This window comes from Abramis brama (assembly GCF_963993115.1).
Source record: "Abramis brama genome assembly, chromosome: 6".
Taxonomy (NCBI): Eukaryota; Metazoa; Chordata; class Actinopteri; order Cypriniformes; family Leuciscidae; genus Abramis; species Abramis brama.
This window is the reverse complement of record NC_139968.1, coordinates 23,067,803-23,089,238: the sequence shown is the minus strand read 5'-3', so window position 1 is coordinate 23,089,238 and position 21,436 is coordinate 23,067,803. Positions and strand designations below refer to the sequence as shown.

The window sequence follows — 21,436 nt, the reverse complement described above, 5'->3', positions numbered from 1 at the left end:
AAAAGGCATTTGATGTACAGATTTAGACTGAAATTGTTCTTTATAACAATGGTTGTTTTGAACGGGTTCCACATTATAAATCATAGTTGCTTTGCTTAGGTCTAACCTAACAAAACCAATCAATAGCTCAAAGGTTGTCCTGAGTAAATTCATCTCTAGTCACTCCAGTAGCTACTCTTAAGGGCACTGACCTATCCAGAGAGTGTTTTTCTTCACTTGGCTGCTTACTTTAGTACCTCATTGCCCCAAAACTGGTCTTTAAAAAGGAAAAAAAAACACTACAACATCAGGTAAGTGGAAAGATTCATAAATGCAATGAATATCATGATAAAAATGAGCAGTTTTGTTGGAACAGTTGTAAAAGTTTTTTGCCCATTCGTTTACTTTTCTTACCTCAGACACGATCCAAGTATAAAGTGGATCTTTATTAGTAATTCATCCATTGGTAGTAAAATTTAAGTCCGACTGAACCTTAATTTGTGATTGGGAAACTAGCCATGTATGATTAATAAAGTTCAAAATTGACGAAATTATCTCCGCTATGCTAAAACTTCGAATGTTTATTTCTTTGTAAACATTGTGGATTTTTATGCGCAATCTATTAACAATGCAGATTTGATTTTAACAAGTTAGTAAAGAGCAAACCTACAAAGTATACATTTAAAAAATCTCTTCCGAATTCGCAACAGACATTGTATCACATGATTCCATGACTTGACTGACCACCAGAACTTGCACTGAACTACTTTTCCTGGGCTGGGTTCCCATTCAACCTCAGGTAGGATGAAGTTGTTGGCATGTACGTGGGCTTTGTGGGTACTTGCCTTCTGTTTGGTCCAGGCAACCAAAGATATCTGCACCGCAAAGCCCAAAGACCTATTGGAGCCAATGTGCATTTACCGCAAACCAGATCTTGAGATACAACCAACCAAAGATCCTGAGAAGATCCCAGCTGGCACCAACCCTCGAGTGTGGGAACTGTCCAAAGCCAACAGCCTCTTCGCCATCTCGTTTTTCAAGCAGCTTGCCGAAGGAAAGTCCAGCGATGAAAACATCTTTCTGTCGCCGATTAGTATATCAACAGCTTTCGCCATGACGAAGCTAGGGGCTTGTAACACCACACTGGAGCAGCTCATGAAAGTAAGGTCAAGAAATTGTAACTTCAAATAAAGATCGATCATTTGAGCAGGTCAACAACTTCTCTATCCTTAACATGTAGGTGTTTCGGTTCGATTCGATAAAGGAAAAGACGTCAGACCAGGTTCACTACTTCTTCGCCAAGTTGAACTGTCGACTATACCGCAAAAAGCATGAGACGACAGAACTGATCTCTGCAAACCGTTTGTTTGGAGACAAATCTACGCTTTTTAATGAGTCCTTCCAGCACATCAGCGAGATGGTCTACGGAGCCAAGTTGATGCCTCTCAATTTCAAGGTTACGTTTCCATAAGTGCCTAATGTAGGGTATCTGATCCTTGACTTTATACTAATGATTCAAGTTTCGCCCTCTAGGAGCAACCAGATGTTTCGAGGCTGGCGATAAATGAATGGATTGCCAACAAGACGGAGAACCGAATAAAAGACACCCTGCCTGAAGATTCAATAGACTACAACACCATATTAGTCTTGGTCAACGCGATTTACTTCAAAGTAAGCGAGGATGTAGAGAGATACCTATTAAAATTCAATTTTTCCACCTATGACAGTGGTGTCAAATCCTGCACCTGTAGGGCAGAGTTTATGCTGCGTTCACGCCATGCCGTAATTACCGTAAATAAAGCTCCATATGCTAGGTACTCCTTTTGTCGTACACAGATCGGTCTGAACAGCACTGCTTCAAGTCGAACACACTTTAAATCTACAGTGGTCAGGCGGTACAAGTCATAGCTCTCAGAAAATGACGAGTTTACCCGTTGTAATTACAAGTTCTACAAGCACAAGAAGGCTTTTTACAGTTCAGAATCGTTACGGTATAAGTACGACATAGCGTGAACTCACCTTTAGATCCAACCCTAATTAAACACACCTGAACCAGCTAATCAAGGTCTTCAGGCTCACTACAAACATCCAGGCAGGTTTGTTGAGCTGAACTCTGCAGGAAAGTGGTCCTCCAGGAGCATTATTGGACCCTCTGACTTGTGAACTCTGTACAATCTGTTTTTTTGCGTTCCAGGGTCAATGGAAACACAAGTTTGATAAGCAAAATGTCATAAAGTCAGACTTTCATGTTAGCAAGACACACAAGTGTCCTGTTTCCATGATGTACCAAGAGAGGAAATTCCAGTACGCAAAAATCAGTGATGACAAAGTGAAGATCCTTGAATTGCCCTACAATGGTGGTGACATCACAATGGTGCTCATATTACCTACTGATGGTATAACCCTGTCGGAAGTAAGTCGATTATAAACAATAAATGTTTTCCTTAAAGATTTTGTTCTGTAGTCCTACATAACAAAACTTCATCCAATTAAGGTGGTGGCAAATATGACCCTCAAGAAACTTGTTGGTTGGATACATGCCATGAAAGAGACCACAGTTTCAGTGCAGGTTCCTCGTTTCCGTATCGAGGACAGCTTCAGCCTCAAAGAGCAGCTGACAAAAATGGGACTTGAAGATCTTTTTAGTCCAGAAGATGCCAGTCTCCCAGGTATGACATTAGGTTGATAAGAAAACTTGTTGCTATTGTTTAGGAATAGTTCACCCCAAAATTAACCTTTTGTCATCATGTCATTCCAAACTTGTATGACTTTCTTCCTTCTGTAGAACCTAAAAGCTTCATAAGACTAGAGCACATTATGGTTCTTTAGGGATCTTGGTGTGATTACTATGAACTTTTGCTGTATGGAAGTGTGTACCATGGAGACATAAACATCATATGAGTTTGGAAAAATGCAGGATTGTCATTGTCAGGGTGAACTATTGAGTTGATGACTGCACAATAATATTTCCCCATGACATGTTGCACTAGGAATGGTTGCCGGTGATGGGCCCAACTTGTACATCTCTGACGCCTACCATAAGGCCTTCCTTGAGGTAAGACGCATTCAGTAATTTTTGTAAAATCAAGTACCATCTTTTTATGATTTGCAATACCGCATTGCAAGAAAGTTTACCCAGTTTCTTAGTCAACGGCCTGATTTTCCCATTCTTCAGGTGAATGAGGAAGGTAGTGAGGCGGCTGCCGCCACAGCAGTAGTGGCTACCGGACGTTCCTTAAACATCTTCCGGGATTATTTTGTTGCGGACCAGCCCTTCCTTCTGCTGATCCGTGAGTCCAGTATCAACGCCTTGATCTTCACCGGCCGAGTCGCAAATCCTTGTGGGAGCAGCTAATATGGATTGGATATGGATTTGACAGGACAGGCTGAGGACGGTTATTGATCATCCTTGTGGCTAATTTTTAACTTGACAAGGCTGCCTTGTTTCTTGCCTTATTGCTTAATAATGAGGATTGAATTTGTAACTATGTTGTTTTTGTCCGTCCACCAAGCAAGAACTGGAAACAAACACATTGAGGAGCAAGAAGATGCAAATAGGATTTGAAAAATAAATAATTAAAAACACTATGTACAGGCACAGAACAAGGATAAAACAGGTTTATTTTTTCATATTAGAAATTTGGGTTTAGCAGTATCACACAATCTGGGCTTACATAATTATACATTTAAAGAACATAATCGAAAATCCTTCACAGTTACACTTAAAGTGCTTTATTTCTATTTAGAAGAATGGACTTGACACACTGCCAGTGAGGAAAAAAAACATAGTGGTTATTGTGAAAATGGCATTCACATTAATAATGATTAATCTTTTTTGATTCCTGTACCTTTTTAAATGTGAAAAGTCTAAAATTAACTAATCATTAAACTCTGATTAATTTCAAACAAGCAATTATACCTTAATCGCATATGAATATAATTTCTAAATTTTTTAAACATATTTACTATTTCAATAAATATATTGGTTTGCAAATAAAATCAGAGAAATTGACTTCTAAGATAATAATGCTCATGTTTTGGAATTTGACTTTTTATTTCCAAGAATAAAATACCTATTATATTTTGTTTTATTTCATGGTTATGTAAAATAAAATATTTTCTTAAGTATGATTTAAATTAAAGTGATTAAAATATAAGACACATGGAAAGACTATATTGCTTTTTGCAAGATAAAACAATATAGCAAGACAAATCGTGAATGTCAATATTTTGGCTTCTCTTGGTGCAAATTTAGATGCCTGGAAATGTCTATATGTTTGGCCATTACAAAAGACAGACAACATGCAAATAAACAAATTCTACTGAAAAACAATGTCTTGTTTCCTTGTACAAAGACTCTTTTGAGGTAAGAAAACAACTGACAACTTTTTTTGACAATGCATCACATTTGCTTGCTTATTCAGACAGACTAAGTGTTGAAATATATAAGTAGGCTATTTGCATTGAAGTGTCCACTTCTGAAATGTGCTGCATGTACAAAATATTCGCTCCAGAGGGACTTGCGACAAGACTGAACAAACTCTGTAAATATGGCTCAGTGTTGTCATTCGGTCTACCCAAAAAACTAAGTAGAGACATGCACTGTATCACTTTTCACAAGCCAGACCATGAAAAACCAAACTAACAAAAAACCATGAGGTAAATGTAATCGCTGAAACACATTTGATCACATTTGCCAATATGCATAATTGCTTTACAAATCCAGGACACATGATTTTTTTCTAGTCAAAATCAACTGGTCAACATTTGCACAACGTTTTATAAGATGTTGTGATTGTTATGGTGTGTTTTAATTCCCCACTTCATCTGAAAGCAACTTGGCAATTTTGGAAATGGGGTGAAATATTGCTTCGAATGTAGTTCCACACATTCAGTAACACTGTGTTAGGATTAGACATAATTTGGTTACGCATGACTTGTTCAGTCAATGCCAATAAACTGCAGTAGATGTATTGTCATACAGAAACATTAAATATTACAGCCTAATATATACACTGTAGCAACACATCTATCCTCTGTCATGTTATTTAAAGCTTGAAAAACAAATACAGAAGCCAAACACATAATATTTGAATGAATAATATCGTTTAAAATGAAAGACAAACGGGCAGGTTGGTCAACCATCAATGTTTTGAAGGTCAACAAAGGGAAAACATGCTGAAAGTTATCATTAGCCCTAAAACTCAAATTAATACGATTAAATTTAGACTGCTAAAATGTGCAGTACAATAATTGGAATGACTGATTACAGATATAGATCCCTTATTAAATTGCAATTAATTCATTCACATAGAGATAATTTAAAACACTATCACCCTTATATGATTGGCATACACAAAACAGGCCCATGCCCCAAATCTAAATTTAAAATTAAAGGCCATAAAAATAACCTATTTTCTTGATATATTGTAACATATTAGGTTATGATTATGTTGTTTACAGACAAAATCATTTGCCCTTTTCTATTATCATGAGGTTGCATTGTGACAAATAAAATAGCAATATCAACATGCTCTTTACCTGGGTTCTGTACTGTACAACAAATGTCAAATTATACAGTTTCAGGATTGTAATTCACTGCCACTGCTTCTGAAGCATGGGTATTTACACTGAGAGAAAATGATCATATGCATGTTTTTTTTTTTTTTTTTTTTTTTGCTGCACTTGTGAAATTTGCTGACCCAAGTTACCCCGAGCTAGAATTCCAAGTAAGAAAATCGGCTTGGTATAACCCAAAAAGGTAAACACAAAAAGTAAACAGTGAGTTCCTGATTTTTGTAAGTGTTTACCTGCTGACCTGTGTTCACAGATGTGAGTAAGGGTAAAAGTAAGTGTTGATATGAAGTGAGGTGCACAAAATCCCTATTGGAAACATCAGTAGCTGATTTTTATAATATGCATCAAACCTTTCCTAAAAAATCAGTCACAACCAAGTGTGATTCACAGCCTTATAAAAATGATAACAGCTTTACTTTCGCTTAAAACACCTTTGCTTTTGTTGATCGTTCTAGAAACTGTCTCCGTATAGTTATTACAAGTATAAATTTGTCTAAATATGCATAAGTGACATGTATATAGATATACAAATATTCTAAAAACAAAACAAAAAACACCCCCACCCCTTCTTTAAGTGCCTGATGTAATCTCTTTTTTCCCCCTCTTAGCCCTCCAAATCTTAATGGTTTAGAACTTCCATAATAAATGTCAGTTCCTTTGGTTACTGAAAGCTTCAGTAAATTCACGTCATAGCACCAGCTGGAAACATCTGTTCATAAGCCAAGTGTAAATGCACTTGACCCCAAGGTTAAAGTGCCTTCCATCAGATGAAGGGAAATCTTACACTCAAAGTCATTCCGTGGCATTTCAACGTTTCCCAGTCATCACAGACATACGGTTTCCGTTTTCCTAAACGGCATCGACAACAAAGCCTGCAATTCTTGACATAAAAAAGGAAGAAGGTTACGCCCTCTGAGAGACCCCTTCCCCCTGCTCAAACAAAATATCGTCAGACCAGTAAAACAAGTTGGTGAGACTTGCGAATCTCAATGAGCGACTTATAAGCAGTTAAAAAGTATGAAAAGAAAAAAAACAATGAACATAAAATTCGGCCGAGTGCATCCACGCATTTGCGTGCGACAGATCGGTATTGCGTAGTGATGTGAGAGAGAGGTAACTGAGCGGTCTATTGTAGCTTATCTGAGGTTGAAGAATTTCCTGTGTTTTAGATCACTGTATCGTCAACATTCAGCAGCTGAGTTGTTGAGCTCGGAGATGTATGAAGGCCTTAACAGGAATTAAATGTGAATAAATAAAGTATGTAACTGCTATCCTCTACCATCATCTTTTCAACAGCGTGCCTATATCACAGTATTACCACCAACATTAAACAGTAAAATAATATGATCTGAGTGTTTCTTGTTATAAACCCAAAGTTCTACAACTACTTGCAACAATTTCCTTACGTTGAGTGTGAGAAATGTGTTTCGGTTTTATGGCAGGCCGGATCGGCACTTAACACAAAAACGAAAAAAATAAATCAAGAATCTGATGTTAGATCAGACCTGAGGGTCCCTAATAAAAAACTGAACCCGTTTTCCTAAGCTTGCCATGGCTGGGGAGCGCAACGTCTAACCCCAGATTAATTTTATCAAGATTGTCTCAAGGCAAAGTAGCGAAGGACTACGATGTCCTCTCATTTTAAAACTCATCTTCTGGCACAGAGAAGTTTGGCAATTTCAACGCAATTTGACCAAATCGTGGCTAGAGCTTCTCTTTTTGTTTATCCTGAAAGATTTGTAGTAGTACAAAAATATAAAAAAGTAACATATAAAAGACAGGAAAGACTAAAAACAAAAAGAAAGAAAACAAAAATCACTGCATCCAGTGGTGTGTGAGGTTGTTGGAGTGTGGCTTGTCTTCATATATTGACGTTCTGTTCAGTTTGTATGGTGAAGGTAGATGCGGTTTAAAGCGGAAATACCATTTATAAATCCCTAGAGTATACTATTCCTAGCAAACTGTTCCTTGCATCTTTTGTTATCATGAAAAAAATAGAGGATCTTTGTCCCAGTAGGACGCAGAAGACTCTCCCTTTTTATCCGTTCCTTGTTGACAGCAGCTGAGAGAACCTCCTGCTCGCTCAACTCCTTCCAGCTTGCAATTTCAGTGTGGATGGCGGGAGACAAGGGACAGAGGGATCTCTCGAGAAAAGGTCCTGTTGCACCCCACTGTCCTGTGTCTCCCTAAACTTGCAATGTTTTCCTTTGAAGGGTTTCAGTCGGGCCCAGTGGTGGATACTGAAGGTTGGACCCCTTCTCCGAAGGATGAGCCGGCGCCTCCCCCTCCACCATTGCCCTCGCCTTCTTCCTGGGAGGGCGACTCATCTTCGTTCTGGCCTCCACGGGGGGTGACCGTGGTGGTCTCGGGCGAGGCACTGTGGGACACCTCCTGTGGAGCGCAGCCTGGATGGTTCTTGCGGAAGTGCTGGTTGAGAATAGCCTGGAACGGGAAGCTCTTGCCGCAGACATGGCAATGAAAGGGCTTGTTTCCTGTGTGCTTACGGATGTGGTACTCGAGTTGGTCCTTGCGGGTGTACTTCTTCCCGCAGATTCGACAGACGAAGGGGGTAATGCCCATGTGTAGGCGCATGTGACGATCTAGGCTGCCCTTCTGGTTGAAGGACTTGCAGCAGTAAATGCAGGTGAGACGGGGGTTGTAGCGGAACCACCGGTCACCTACCTGTTCTCGTAGGTACTCCTCGTATCCCCCCATGTCAAACACAGCTTGTTCCTCTCCCTGTAAGGGAAAGGTGAGAGGTCATTGTTTGTTTTCATGATCCCCACCCAATTTCCACATTGAAATTCAAATTGAATTGACTCAAATTGTTGCTAACTTAGGCACTCCACCTGTTCTGAACAATGTAACCAATCTATAGTTTCTTATTTGCTTAATAAGGTGTGCTTCACTGATATTAATTTGAAACCAAGTAAGTGTAAAGGTCGATTCTTGATCAAGTCTTCTACATTTAGGATGCCCAACCTGTGAGGTGGGGAGTCTCTGATCGTCGACTCTTCCTGGGGACTCACTCTTGGCTCTCTGGCGATCAGCCATTACCACCACACTTCCTGTTGGACTAAATCTGAAAGAAAACCGCATAACGGGTTACATCTTTTACAGTACACATGTTGACAAAATAAAATGTAGCACATTTTAAAGCGTCACACCTGGATTTTTCAAACCTTAAAAGCAACATGAAAATGTTTGTAACTCCATCCAATATGCCATATTTGAGAGTGGAATGGGATACTTATACAATACAAAAACAAAATGTAGACTGTGACTTATTAGATTTTATCCACCTAGAATTGTCTGGATCATGAAAAATGTTTGAAGGCGAGGGGCTGAGAAGTAAGATGGCTTGGTGACACAAGTCAAAAGAGATAGAAGAGGTATTACATTTTGATAAAGGAAAATAAAGAAAGAATTTCTTTGGAATAACATGAACTGATGAATTATGTGCAATAAGACAAGGAATGAATATAAAAATTTAAATAGGGTACATTTTTATTTCCTTTTGACAGTGAAAGTGAACTTCCAAAAGATTTTACACACCTCTCTGTTTCACTGAAGCTACTGGACGGCTGAGAACCTTTCCCGCCTCTTCCTCCTTCCTGCACCAGTGTGCTGCGTCCTGAGGTGTCAATCATCACTGTCGGACCCTCCTCGGCCCCACTGCCCTCTTCTGCCGATGCCTGAGTCTCTGCCCCCATCCACTCCTCCATCCTTTCCGTCTTAATTCGAAACCCCTCCACCATCCGCACATTCTCCTCTCCACCTCTCTCCATCTCAGTCCCTGTCTCGACATACCATTGCCCGGCTCGGTTAATACGGAGAATGGGCTCTTTCCCAGATCCCACCTCCTCCGAGCTAATGCCGCTGTGCTCCACTATCTGGGGACTCATGGACTCCCCAGGGGGACTGATCTCTCGGACTTCCCTCACATCACGGATGTTGATCACCCCAGTGTTGATCAATCGGGAGTTGGTATGTCTTGGACTTAGGGAGCGGGACCCACCTAGCGCCGTCCCAACTCTTCCTGACTCAATGGTTTGATTGGTGGTCCTGTGGGCCCCATTTCCGAGCTCCTCCTCCACATCCGATAGACTGATTTTAAAGTGAATTCCCTCTAAAATCTGGGTGCAGCGGTCAATAATGTGCTGCATTTGGAGGAAGCTGGCAGCCGTCAGGTAGCTGATGATATCTGCAAGCTGCAAGCACAAGCGTCCCGTGTAGCAAAAGGAAAGGAGCTGTTCAAACACGGTTGGGTTGCGGATCACTGATATCGACACGGTGCTCATCTCGCTCAGTGACATGTGGTCCCTAAAGTAAGGGGAGCTGGCAGCGAGGACCACCTTGTGGGCACGAAAACTGTGGCCCTGAACATTGACCACAATGTCACACAGACGGCCCTGTATTCGCAACTGGTTCAGGTGCGACAGGACGGAGTTGCTGAAGTCTGGAATATCAAGTTGAATGCTTCCTGCTCGTTCCATGCGGGCTGCCTATTGCGTTGCTTTTCAAAGCTGCTGACAAAAAACAAGAAACGTTTAGGATACTGGACAAGACACAGTTGGACTTTTTGAGCATGTCAGCAATAAAAATCCATTACAACATCCCAAACTTAATCTGCATTATTAGCAAACAATGTTACAGGTGATGAGTATGAAAGTACTTTCTCCTATCCCAAATTTATATACAGAGAAAACTATTAAGTTAACCATTCGAAGGTTGATTCCCACAAAAAGTATGAACACTGTCTTTCTGTGGCACGAGTTAGGGCGAGACTATCTGTTCAGCCGACCAATGGTCGATGGGAGTGTTCAGGAAACCTGTTTGAAAAGTATAGCTGGGGTCAACTTATAGAAGTGAATATGCATTACCATACAAACAGCACATCTTTTTAATTAAGAAATATGCAAAAGGCAGTATGTCAAATGAGCATTGTGTCTGAATATGCAGTATTCATGAAACAGTAGGTGAAAATTTTGGGTAGTAGACAGATTACAACTGCAGTTAGCTAGTACTGAGGTGTGCAGTCAAGGGCCACCTTCCTGTCCCGTAAGTCTTATGAAACTGAGGAGCTGTCAGAAAGCTGACAAATAAAAATAGTTAGACGGGTAAGAGCTACAGGTACCAAGAATGTTGGTCAGCCTAGTCAATTATTCATCAAAATAGTACACACTCTGATAGTATGGGATTTTGGACACAGAATATGTTTGGCTAAAACAAATGTAACTGGCATTTTCATTCAGAACTGTAGCAAAGCATGCATACCCAAGACACATTTTCGATGTGGTACAACATGACTTGTGGGTACATTTCCCTTTCCTACTTCCTGTAAAGTCATATAACTGTGCATTTGTTACCCAAGCAATATGCAGTGCAAATACAAAATTCCACTATAAGTGACCCTGTGTAGCTCTCGGTCAATGGACATGAATATGGACAGAAATTTTACATTTCACCTTCAGCAATTGACAAGATATTTTTGTAACACTTTACATTACAATGTAACATGTTGAAAAACTTGTATTACAATAATGAATGATGGATAACTAAATGTATGGGTTAACAGCAGCAATGACAACAACCTGTTCAATTACAAGCTTATGCAATTACAAGCAGTTTCACAAACACCATACGTACATATTTCAATAATAATATTCTGTAGCTATGCAATTAAACCGTAGCATTGACTTTTTTTTTTCTTTCTTTTTTTTAAAGAAAGTTACATTTGCAGTGAGATGCAATTTCTTTACCTCACCTTTTTATTACCAGGCACAAAAATCGCTCCACTCTATTTTTCGGCACAGTTGCACTTCTTTATGTCTACAAACCACAGCTGTTAGAGAGCAAAGTTGCCATTTTTTCATTGCATAGGTCAGTATGTTTGATTCGCAGTGTTACTTTGTCTCTCTCTGTTTTTGACATAGTATCGGGCGACGACGCAGGGCAGCTGTAACCGGCGGCGTGGCACCTCAGTTCGGTTCCAGTAACACACTGCAGCGCGGTGATGCGATGAAGCCTACCCGAAAAACACGCACACACCCCGGCGCAGAGAAGACAGGGAGGTGCCTTACCCCGGTCCACGCCAAATTTATATTTAAAAAATACAATGCCAAAATGCGAGTTTCCTTTTACGACACCCTGTTTTGAGTAATTTGGCATTGAATTCCCCCCATTTCACGATCGCTTTTAATCGCTATACTTATCGCCAGGGATTCTGCTGTCGCTTTCGGTTCCTCCGCCGCTCTCTTATTCCCCCATGTATAACATGAGCCAATGTACAGAAAACGGCATTCTGGGAAATGTAGTTCTGTCGCTTCGCAGCCATAGCAACTAGCAATGGGGAAACTCGGCGAAAAGGACTATGCTCCCATGATGCTTTGCTTTACCATCGCCGTTAAACTGGGTAAAGAGTTTGGTTGCATTTTTTGGTGACAGTTTCCTCCTCTATTGTATGTGGGAGTGGGAGTATAAAGATATAAACGAAGAGACATTTACTTGCTGAAATACTGTATGCTGTTATAAACATTAATATTTTTGCATTTGATGGATAAATTACGCACATGTAAAATAAACTCTTGTAGGGCAATGCAGGCCTATTCCATGACATCAATCAAACTGAACCCATTGAACCCATGAAAAAAAATATTAGTCATGTCCTAACTAAAATAAACTCTTTAGGTAATTCATCCATTATTCATACCTTGCCATCCATTATTTGCATTGTGTTCACAATCATATTCAAATTATTGCAATATTGAATTATTGTGTTCATTGTCATGGTAATGCTTTGGTTCACTGTAAAAAATGTTTTCATCATTGTATTATCAACATCTTTGTTTCTATCCATTTAACTTGTCACAATAATTTCTATCATTTCTACATTCTATTTTATAAATTTGAAGAGTTTTTTCTACATTTTCTTCATCAGTAATGAAATTCCATTTTAATTTGCGTTATTATTAGAAAAATATTAGCCCAATAAGTATAACGATAACTGAGGGGAAAATGCGTTTTAGGTAGGCCTATAAAAAAACTAAAAAACTAAAAGGGTTTATTCATAACATGCGTCTTTTTTTTATCAAGATTTTAGATTAAAATATAGGCTTTATGGATGTATAAAGGATAAACAATGTACATCTAAGGTCAAACAACAAATTATCTGCATGCTCATACTTGCATGGTAATTATCTAGAATATTAATGTCATAAAAATCGTACTATGATATCATCCATTTAAATGTAAATGTGTTTTATTTCAGTGTAAATGTGTACATGATAAGCACTTAAGCTTTTCGAATGAATTATTATTATTATTTATGAAAATCGTGTATTACAGTGATAAAAGTTAGGACGTTGCCATTTCAGCAGGTAGCCTATACAGTAGGTGGCGCTCTTTGCTCATAAATGTGAACATTTTTGCCACTGTGAATGAATCAGTTACATTTACATTCATTTTTATTATTTTTAATTTTGTGATCTTTAGGAGTTATTAAATAGTCATATAATTTAAGTGTATCTATTTAACCATTATTGTTTAATTAAAATTCAATGGGGTCCAAAAGTCTATTACACTTGTAAAAATGCTTATTTTTTCTAAATGCAATATATATATATATATAGAGAGAGAGAGAGAGAGAGAGAGAGAGATAGATAGATAGATAGATAGATAGATAGATAGATAGATAGATAGATAGATAGATAGATAGATAGATAGATAGATAGATAGATAGATAGATAGATAGATAGATAGATGTTTAATTACAAATTATATCCTCAGCATAACAAATTGAGTTTAACTTGAAATAGTTCATATGATAGATAGATAGATGGATGGATGGATGGATGGATGGATGGATGGATGGATGGATGGATGGATGGATGGATGGATGGATGGATAGATAGATAGATAGATAGATAGATAGATAGATAGATAGATAGATAGATAGATAGATAGATAGATAGATAGATAGATAGATAGATAGATAGATAGATAGATAGATTTATGTTTAATTACAAATTATATCCTCAGCATAACAAATAGAAATTGAAATAGTTCATATAATAAAAAATATAATAAAAACAGCATGTCCCGGTATTCAGTATCTGCCTTAAAGGGATAGTTCACCCAAAATGTCATTATTTACTCACCTTCAAGTTGTTTCAAACCTGTATGAGTTTCTTTCTTCTGTTGAACACAGAAGATATTTTGAAGAATCTCGGTAACCAAACTGTTTTTGGTCCCCATTGACTTCCATAGTATTTTCTTTTTCCATATTATGGAAGTCAGTGGGGCCCATCAACTGTTTGGTTACTGGCATTCTTCAAAATATTTTCTTTAATAGTAGCATGGACAGTAGCAGCTGATGGTTTTGTGTCAAACCTGATGATAATGTTCTCCAGAATTATTTGAGAATGATGCAAAGAGCATTTTAAGCTTCAATAGAAGGTTATCTGACCTTTTTGTCCAATACGTTTTTTTTTTAACTTTATTTCCAGAAATTTGATTCTGCATGGTCTCAAACTTCTAGAATTCTAAATACTAAACAAAACATCAAATACATCAAATATAAATCACACCTTTGATTTCTTTTTCATCGACAATATTTATTAACAACTAACAGAACAAAAACACAGGCTAGATGTTACAATGTGCAACAGTGAACAGAGGATAAAACTGGCTCATGATTTGATTGTATGTATGAGGAACATATGGATAAATAGAAGCCTGTACATTAATAAACCAGCTGGAATTCTGTTTTATTGTGACATGCCATCAGAAAATGTAATCTTAAATTCTCTGGATCTTTCCATTCCATCAGATTAATTTCATTAGAGTTGAGCCATGCAACCCAGCAAAGACAAAACTGGGTGGCAGAGCAGATCAATGTGCACAAGCTATAATACATGGCGTACTATCAAAGTAAAATAATAAAATATATTTACAATTAATAAACACAACACTTAGTTCCATCCCTCCAAGTTTCAAATTTATTGGAACTGTTTCAAGATAAATTAATATTGACAGCTAATGTACATGCACACTCTTCTACAACAACAGTTTATTTGTTGAAAGGTGAAGAAAAAACAAATACATTTACAAAATACATTCTGGATCAGGGGCGAAATAACATCCTAATACCATAGTGTTAACTCAAAGAAACACAAGTACCTCTCGACTGCATTTCTTCAATTTAATTTCAAAAATGTAGTACAAACAACCATAAAAAGCTAGTATGTTTCACATCAATCCATTTTAGACCGAGTCAGTAATGCCTATGTTGGTTCTCAAGGAGCAATTCCCCGAAAAGTGCTTGTCTACAGGAATCCATTTGACTGGGATAAAAAAAAAAAATACAATGCAATGAATAACAGTTTGTTAAGTGCTTCCCTAAGTTGCGGAAAAGTTTCAACAGGTGGTCTGTCAGGAATAGCAGAAGACTCAAATGTAAGCGCAAGCTGGGGTTTCCAAAAAATCCTGGTTTCTCCCAACACTCCGCTACCGTTCGACGAGGACGTCGAAGACACACTCATTCAGACAAACACTTGCTATGGATTGAGACGGAAATGAAGAAGATAGTCCCTTTAAGAAGAAGAGGTGATATTCCCAGAAGACACTATGGTTTCCCTGGGCGAGTATTCGGGCTCGTCCTTATTGGGGTGGGAGGAGTTGTCAGACTTGCTCCTGCTGAACTCAGCGCCCATGATGGGTCTGGAGAACTTGCCTGCTGGTTGGCAGCAGACGGCGCAGTTGAGCATCTTGATGAAGGCCCGGCGCATCTCGTTGCTGGTCAGGGTGTAGATCAGAGGGTTCATGGCGGAGTTGAGCACGGCCAGAGCCAGGAACCACTCGGCTTTGTAGAGGATCGGGCAAGAGCGGATCTGGCAGGCCACGTCGAGCAGGAGCAGGATGAAGAGGGGCGCCCAACACGCTATGAAGCAGCTCAACACGATGATGACGGTCTTCAGCAGGGCCATGGACTTCTCCGAACTCTTGTTGCTGCCGCGGCCGTTGGAGACCTTGCGGAAGACCAGCTTGCGGCTCCGCGTGCGGACCAGGGCGTAGATGCGGGCATACAGGATGACGATGGCCATGAGGATGACGCTGAATACGGTGGTGCAGAAGAGGATGTAGGTCTTGTGGTAGAGAGGCAAAACTGTGGAGCAGTTGTTCATGCTCTCGATGCAGTTCCATCCCATGATGGGTAAGCCACCCAAGATGGCGGCAATGAACCACACGGTGCTGATCAGCATGAAGACCCGGCACGTTTTGCCATTGTTGTGGAGCTTCATCTTCAGCATGGTCAGGTGTCGCTCGATAGCAATGGCCAAGAGACTAAACACTGAAGCGGCCAGAGCCACAAACATACTCCCTTCCCTGAAGAACCACTGCGTTGGGGTCAACTTATACGTGTTGGCTCCCGACAGCAAGATGTTTGCCGTGTAAACAACCCCGGCCAGTAAGTCTGACAAGGCCAAGTTCCCGATGAAGTAGTACATGGGCTTGTGGAATTTCTTGGTCCTCCAAATGGTGAGGAGAACCAGAACATTTTCCAGGATGATGAAGCAGCACACGATGATGAACACGACAGAGTCCGCTTTGAGTCCCGGGTCCTTGTCGACATTACGAAATTTCCCAGTGAAGTTGTAGTGTCTGGCGATTAGGTCATCCATGGTTCACACTGACTTGGTACTTTTATATCCAATGTGCAACCCACCACAGGCCACAGAGGGGTGCTGGTGGACTTGGGAAGCTGGGTATCCAGTTCTCCTCTCAGTATGATGTCATGTAAGCAAGGTTTTCTCAAGTCAGGTAAAAATCCTTACAGAGGATGAATGCGGTCCACAAATCCAAAAACTGCATCATGAAAACGCTAGAAGAAATAAATTGCCATAAATTAGAACACTGGAACGGCATATTAGCCTAGTATAATAGAATAGTTATATTTCTTGATGTTATGAACACAGCTTCACTGAAAACTAGTTTAATTATTAATTTATTAATTTATTAAAAAGCACGTGATAAAAACTATTAAAAATATATAATAGCCTATCTAAACGAATAATTTACTCGTTAAAAGAGAATCATTTACATGAAAACATTTGTTAAAAAAGTTTCACTCCATGTAGAACACAGGGAAAATGCGATTAATAATTTAAAATAATCCCGCTAAATTAGAACGCTATTCGAATGTCCAGTATTCGCTACTGGAATATTCAGTGTTCTCTTTTTCATACGAATCTCAGCAATGTCAAATTTAGACGACATGCCAAGAAATGCCACAACAGATATATAAACTAAAGACGATTATACTGTTTTTCTATCAAAAGCAACATTTCAAACAGCCTATAGCCTACTGTAAATATAAAAACGTATTGCTAATGTAAGAAAATTAAAAGCAAAGCAAATTAATAATTTACTTTTTGTTTAAAAAAAAAATCTTAAACCCAGAAAAACTGAATAATCGCGCTAAATAATGCGTTACCTTTTAAATATTCGCTCTTTGAATTTTCGATATCATTTTATGAATACTAATTTTAACAGTCTCGAATTTGTACATGACAAGAGATGTCAAAATCGCGATGAAAAAAAAAGTCATATTCACGAAAAAAAGATTCTGTTATAACATAAACTAACATTTATAACCGTCCATTACTAACTTTTATAGTAAAACGTGAGACTTACTGACGGTTAAGATCGCTGTCGCATGACATTCGGAAAATTAAAGATTGGACAAGAAGAGTTTCTCTTACCTTTAAACTCCAGACCAAACGTCTTGACCGTGTAATCATGCAATATTGATGCGATATGGCCAGATATCAAAGGTTTGGTATTTATCGCATCGCTTGAGTCTCGTGTGGAGGATTGTAGGGGTAATTTTTCTCTGACTGGAGAGAGACTGGACAGCCAATTCTCCCCTCTGCAGTTCAGCCCACCAGTTTCATAGCCCTCCCCCTTCCCTCAGAATCATTACCCTCTTATTATTCCACAGCATCCAAAGCTCTCCAAGACATTTCAAAACAATGAACTTCAAACACTGTGATAATAAAGAATGGCACGATATTTCATATAATATAGTTATAGTTCATTACAGAAGTTGATCTGATTTGTATTATGTCAAATCACATTATGCTAAATTCAGATTAACCCCATATCCCTTGTTCTTTTGTTTCTTCCTATGGGAATGTCCCAGCTGCGTACAGACTCACCCCAAACACCACGACCTGAACAGGGTGGGCAGGCCAAGCATGACTGCTCATCTACCCCCCATTTGCCCTAATTTCAACTCAGCATTAATCACTTGCGCTACCCGGTCTGTTCAGGTCTGCTGCTCTCACTGGCCCCTAAAGCTCTATTGCAGGTCCAGAGGCCTGTGGCTCTTTGATATGTCAGGGATTTACACCTTCAAGGAACATCTTCATAGTTGGATTAATAGATTTATTCCCAGTCAGGGGTGATCTGCATCTTGTGATATTTTTATGAATGTTTTGAATATATAGTGGCCCCAAAAAAGTGTTAAGCTACACTTAAGTCATTGTTCATCCATCCACCCATAAATCTCTCGGATGTGTCGCAGAGAAACAGACTCATTGTTGGTGGTTGCCAGGGTGTTCTGAGTGGTTGCTAGGGTGTTGCTATGTGGTTTTTAGAGTGTTCTGGGTGGTTGCTAAGGTTTTTTTTGAGTGGTTGCAATAGGGTGTTCAGTCACAGAATCTTAAAGACACATCCTCAAGAGCGATTGTTCATGTTAAGGCAGCCTCTTCAAAGATCAGATCGAGAGGTCAAGGTTGCAAAGGGTCAAAGTTCACACACCCGGGGCTGCTGTGAGAAAACCTGCAGCTGTATATGGGATTGGGGGGTGGGAAGAGAGCAAAGTTGAACAGGGAGCAGTATTTTTAATTGTGTTTCTCTGTCTTCACCTATGGTACTGTTTCACAGCTTCAGAGAAAAGAGAAAGGCAATAGTCCCATTGGGGGCGAAAGTATTTGGTGTGTCTTCTTAGAAAGTTCTTCAAACCCAATTCTGAGCAACGGCGCACTGGTATGACACATGATGTATGTACTGTGGTTACACAACATTTTACAGGTTTTGACATTTGTTTCTTTCCTCTTCCCAGCCTTTCACCTAACATGCCATGTGTTTCCTGTCAACTCCTCGCCCCATTCCTTCCCATGCTGCAAAACGCAGATGATTTTCGGACATTACAACGGACCATTTTGTAAACATTCCGTGGAAAGTGTCCGAAGCATCGTGCACGATTCGCGCATAAGTCTTTCAACAGTAATCTGTACATTCTTCGGCACTTACTATGCAAGAATTTCCCCTACAGCTGCAGTTCACATTTCGGGATCAAAAAGCTTTACAATTAGTGCCAAATTGATGATTGGTGGATCCAAAGGATGTTTGACCCACGCAGAAAATATTACAAATCCTGTTTCCATCACATGGCTCACATGACTCTTTGAGGCAAAACATTAAAAATAAAAACATAAAAGTTCTGGGTTAAAAACAAGTCATCTCCACTCCATTCATCCCTCAGTTTACAGAAACAAACAAAAATGCATTTTTGCAAAAACTTTTTTTTTTTTTGACTTTTAGTAGCCTACTTATTTAGTACAATTTAAAAAAATATATTTATCAATTTATCATTAATTAAATAATAATAATTATTATTATTATTAATAATAATAATAATAATTATTATTATTAATAATAATAATAATTATTATTATTATTATTAACAATAATAATTTATTAAATTATAATAATAATAACAACAACGATTAAATTAATACATTTATTATTTAATATTTTATATAATAATTTATTTAATAGTTTTTTATATTTGTATTATTATTATTATTATTATTATTCATAGATATTTTTAATGTTTCATATAATAATTGATTACATATATTTATTATTTTAATAATAATAAAAACATTTAAATAATTAATACATTTATTATTTAAATATTTAAATTGAAATGAATGAATTAATAAAGTTAATAATAATAATAATAACAATAATAATAATAATAATATACATTTAAATAATAGATACATTTATTATTTACATATTTAAATACTTTTAATTATAATACATTTAAAAATAAAACTAATACATATACTTTTTAAAATATTTAAAATATTATTAATAATAAATTGACTTACTGACTGTGACTGACTGATTGACTCATTGATTTATTGACTGACTGATAATTGATTGACTGATTGATTGATTGATTGATTAACTGACTGACTGATTGATTCATTGATTCATTGATTCATTGACTGATTGATTCATTGACTGATTGACTGATTGACTGACTGACTTATTCTAGAGCTGCTGTAAAGCCAAAACAATGTCTGTCACTTTAATTTCCTACTATCACTGTAAAGCTGCTTTGAAACAATCTATATTGTTAAAAGCGCTATATAAATGAAGGTGTATTGACTTGATTTGACTTGACTGACTGACTGACTAATTGATTGATTCATTGATTGATTGATTCAATCATTCATTGATTTAAACAATTCAAAACTATATCTTTTTGGTACAGATGTTATCGATAGAGTTTTACTTGAATATTAAACCCAGAACATTTTCTTTGAATCCAGATGTAGGCCACTTAAAAAACAGTCTAAAGTCTTTGAAAAAGTGTAAAGATCTGGTGCCCCTTCAGGCATGGGTAATAAAAATGGCTGCAACTTGTAGTCACTACATCAAAATGACCTCATAAAGCATTCCTGGGGAATATGATCTCAGGAAAAAACAAATGAACAACAAATGAGTTGTTCATTTGCCAGCCATCCAACACACACACACGATACTGCTATTTTAACAAGGCCGTCCAGGGGTTTACACAGGCTGACATGATTTAACTGACAAATATGGGAAAAGTGACTGATAAAGAAAACATATTGTTCCTAGAAAGAAGGAAAAGCGAGTGAGACAGCTATATTCAGTTCCCGAGGTCACTCTGACCGCACTGAAACACGGCACAAATAGCTCCTCTTTCTGTTATTCCAGATATATTTGTTTGAAATCCTAGATAGGAAAATTAAACAGCTTTGCAAATGTCCACAAAAAAAATAGTTCAGCAGCAGGTCGAAGGATGTGAGCGGAACCGCTGAGAGCCGATGATAATCCTGAGAGTCAAACTCTGTCCTCTTACTCACAACCAAAACCCCCCAAAATAACTTACGTCGTTTTGCTTCTCACAGGCAAAGCTAGCACATCACGTGACGTAGACAATAACTGCGCACTTGCTAGGTAGAGTCTTTGTGTATTTGCTCCGGTTTAGTCATTCATTAGTAATTAATTAACTTTAACTGATATGCCAGTGACCTCGTCTCTTGACCTTGGGTTCCGTCCATTAATCCTGAGGCGGGAAGACGCTCATAACAACGTCATTACTGCTAGCATTTCGTACAAGCTGCGTGACATGCAGCACACGTTCTCGGTTTCACTTGCTGTGTAAATTCCTCAACAGTAATTAGTTCCACATGCCCAGCTGGGTCGACGAAGGAATTTCTCCCAAATAATGACGTTTCTCGACTGCTTTTGTGGAGCTTCACTTGTCAAGACAACAGCTAAACACCTATAGACGTGTATTTACTGCAACGTCAAGAAGTTTGCACAAGGAATATGACGTTCCTGAAATTATATCCATTTAAAACCAATGTGTAGAATATTTAAATATGCATTTTGAATCAGGATATCACATAAGTCATAACTTTTGACCATCCCACCAACTTCAGAGAAGAAAAAGCATGTCAAATCACGTTGGTGTCACTTCATGGTTCATGGGCCGGAGGAAAAGTGAAACAACCGTGGAGGCCAGAGTCTTGAAAGCCACCCGCATGGT

The 21,436-nt window shown here is 38.3% G+C and overlaps 3 protein-coding genes across 6 annotated transcripts; 1 reads left to right on the top strand and 2 right to left on the bottom strand.

The window, feature by feature from the left end:
• Positions 1 to 3: 3 nt before the first annotated feature.
• serpinc1 (serpin peptidase inhibitor, clade C (antithrombin), member 1) lies at positions 4 to 4,164 on the top strand. 4 transcript variants are annotated; one of them, XM_084117421.1, is made up of 8 exons: positions 4 to 290; positions 779 to 1,140; positions 1,220 to 1,435; positions 1,513 to 1,650; positions 2,174 to 2,392; positions 2,474 to 2,648; positions 2,970 to 3,034; positions 3,155 to 4,164. In XM_084117421.1, the coding sequence occupies exons 2-8, from the start codon at positions 784 to 786 to the stop codon at positions 3,332 to 3,334; spliced, it is 1,350 nt and encodes a 449-aa protein (XP_083973547.1). In that variant the 5' UTR covers positions 4 to 290; positions 779 to 783; the 3' UTR covers positions 3,335 to 4,164. The 4 variants fall into 4 exon arrangements, with proteins under 4 accessions (XP_083973547.1, XP_083973549.1, XP_083973550.1 ...); XM_084117423.1 differs by having other exon boundaries at positions 39 to 290; positions 783 to 1,140; XM_084117424.1 differs by having other exon boundaries at positions 142 to 290; positions 730 to 1,140.
• A 1,493-nt stretch (positions 4,165 to 5,657) lies between these two features.
• zbtb37 (zinc finger and BTB domain containing 37) lies at positions 5,658 to 11,830 on the bottom strand. The gene is made up of 4 exons (XM_084117419.1): positions 11,324 to 11,830; positions 9,112 to 10,082; positions 8,539 to 8,638; positions 5,658 to 8,295 (listed from the first exon to the last, which is right to left on the bottom strand). The coding sequence occupies exons 2-4, from the start codon at positions 10,050 to 10,052 to the stop codon at positions 7,774 to 7,776; spliced, it is 1,563 nt and encodes a 520-aa protein (XP_083973545.1). The 5' UTR covers positions 10,053 to 10,082; positions 11,324 to 11,830; the 3' UTR covers positions 5,658 to 7,773.
• Positions 11,831 to 14,541: 2,711 nt separating this feature from the next.
• Positions 14,542 to 17,470, bottom strand: s1pr1 (sphingosine-1-phosphate receptor 1). Its single transcript, XM_084117345.1, has 2 exons — positions 17,319 to 17,470; positions 14,542 to 16,438 (listed from the first exon to the last, which is right to left on the bottom strand). Exon 2 carries the CDS (start codon positions 16,236 to 16,238, stop codon positions 15,150 to 15,152), a length of 1,089 nt encoding a protein of 362 aa, XP_083973471.1. The 5' UTR covers positions 16,239 to 16,438; positions 17,319 to 17,470; the 3' UTR covers positions 14,542 to 15,149.
• Positions 17,471 to 21,436: the final 3,966 nt, after the last annotated feature.

Coding starts and splice junctions, on each gene's coding strand:
- s1pr1 (XM_084117345.1), bottom strand. CDS start 16,238: ATGGATGACCTAATCGCCAGACACTACAACTTCACTGGGAAATTTCGT.
- serpinc1 (XM_084117421.1), top strand. CDS start 784: ATGAAGTTGTTGGCATGTACGTGGGCTTTGTGGGTACTTGCCTTCTGT. Junction 1,651..2,173: donor TCAACGCGATTTACTTCAAA/GTAAGCGAGGAT, acceptor TTTGCGTTCCAG/GGTCAATGGAAACACAAGTT. Junction 2,649..2,969: donor AGAAGATGCCAGTCTCCCAG/GTATGACATTAG, acceptor ATGTTGCACTAG/GAATGGTTGCCGGTGATGGG.
- zbtb37 (XM_084117419.1), bottom strand. CDS start 10,052: ATGGAACGAGCAGGAAGCATTCAACTTGATATTCCAGACTTCAGCAAC. Junction 8,639..9,111: donor AGCTTCAGTGAAACAGAGAG/GTGTGTAAAATC, acceptor GTTTTCTTTCAG/ATTTAGTCCAACAGGAAGTG. Junction 8,296..8,538: donor AGAGACTCCCCACCTCACAG/GTTGGGCATCCT, acceptor TTTCCCTTACAG/GGAGAGGAACAAGCTGTGTT.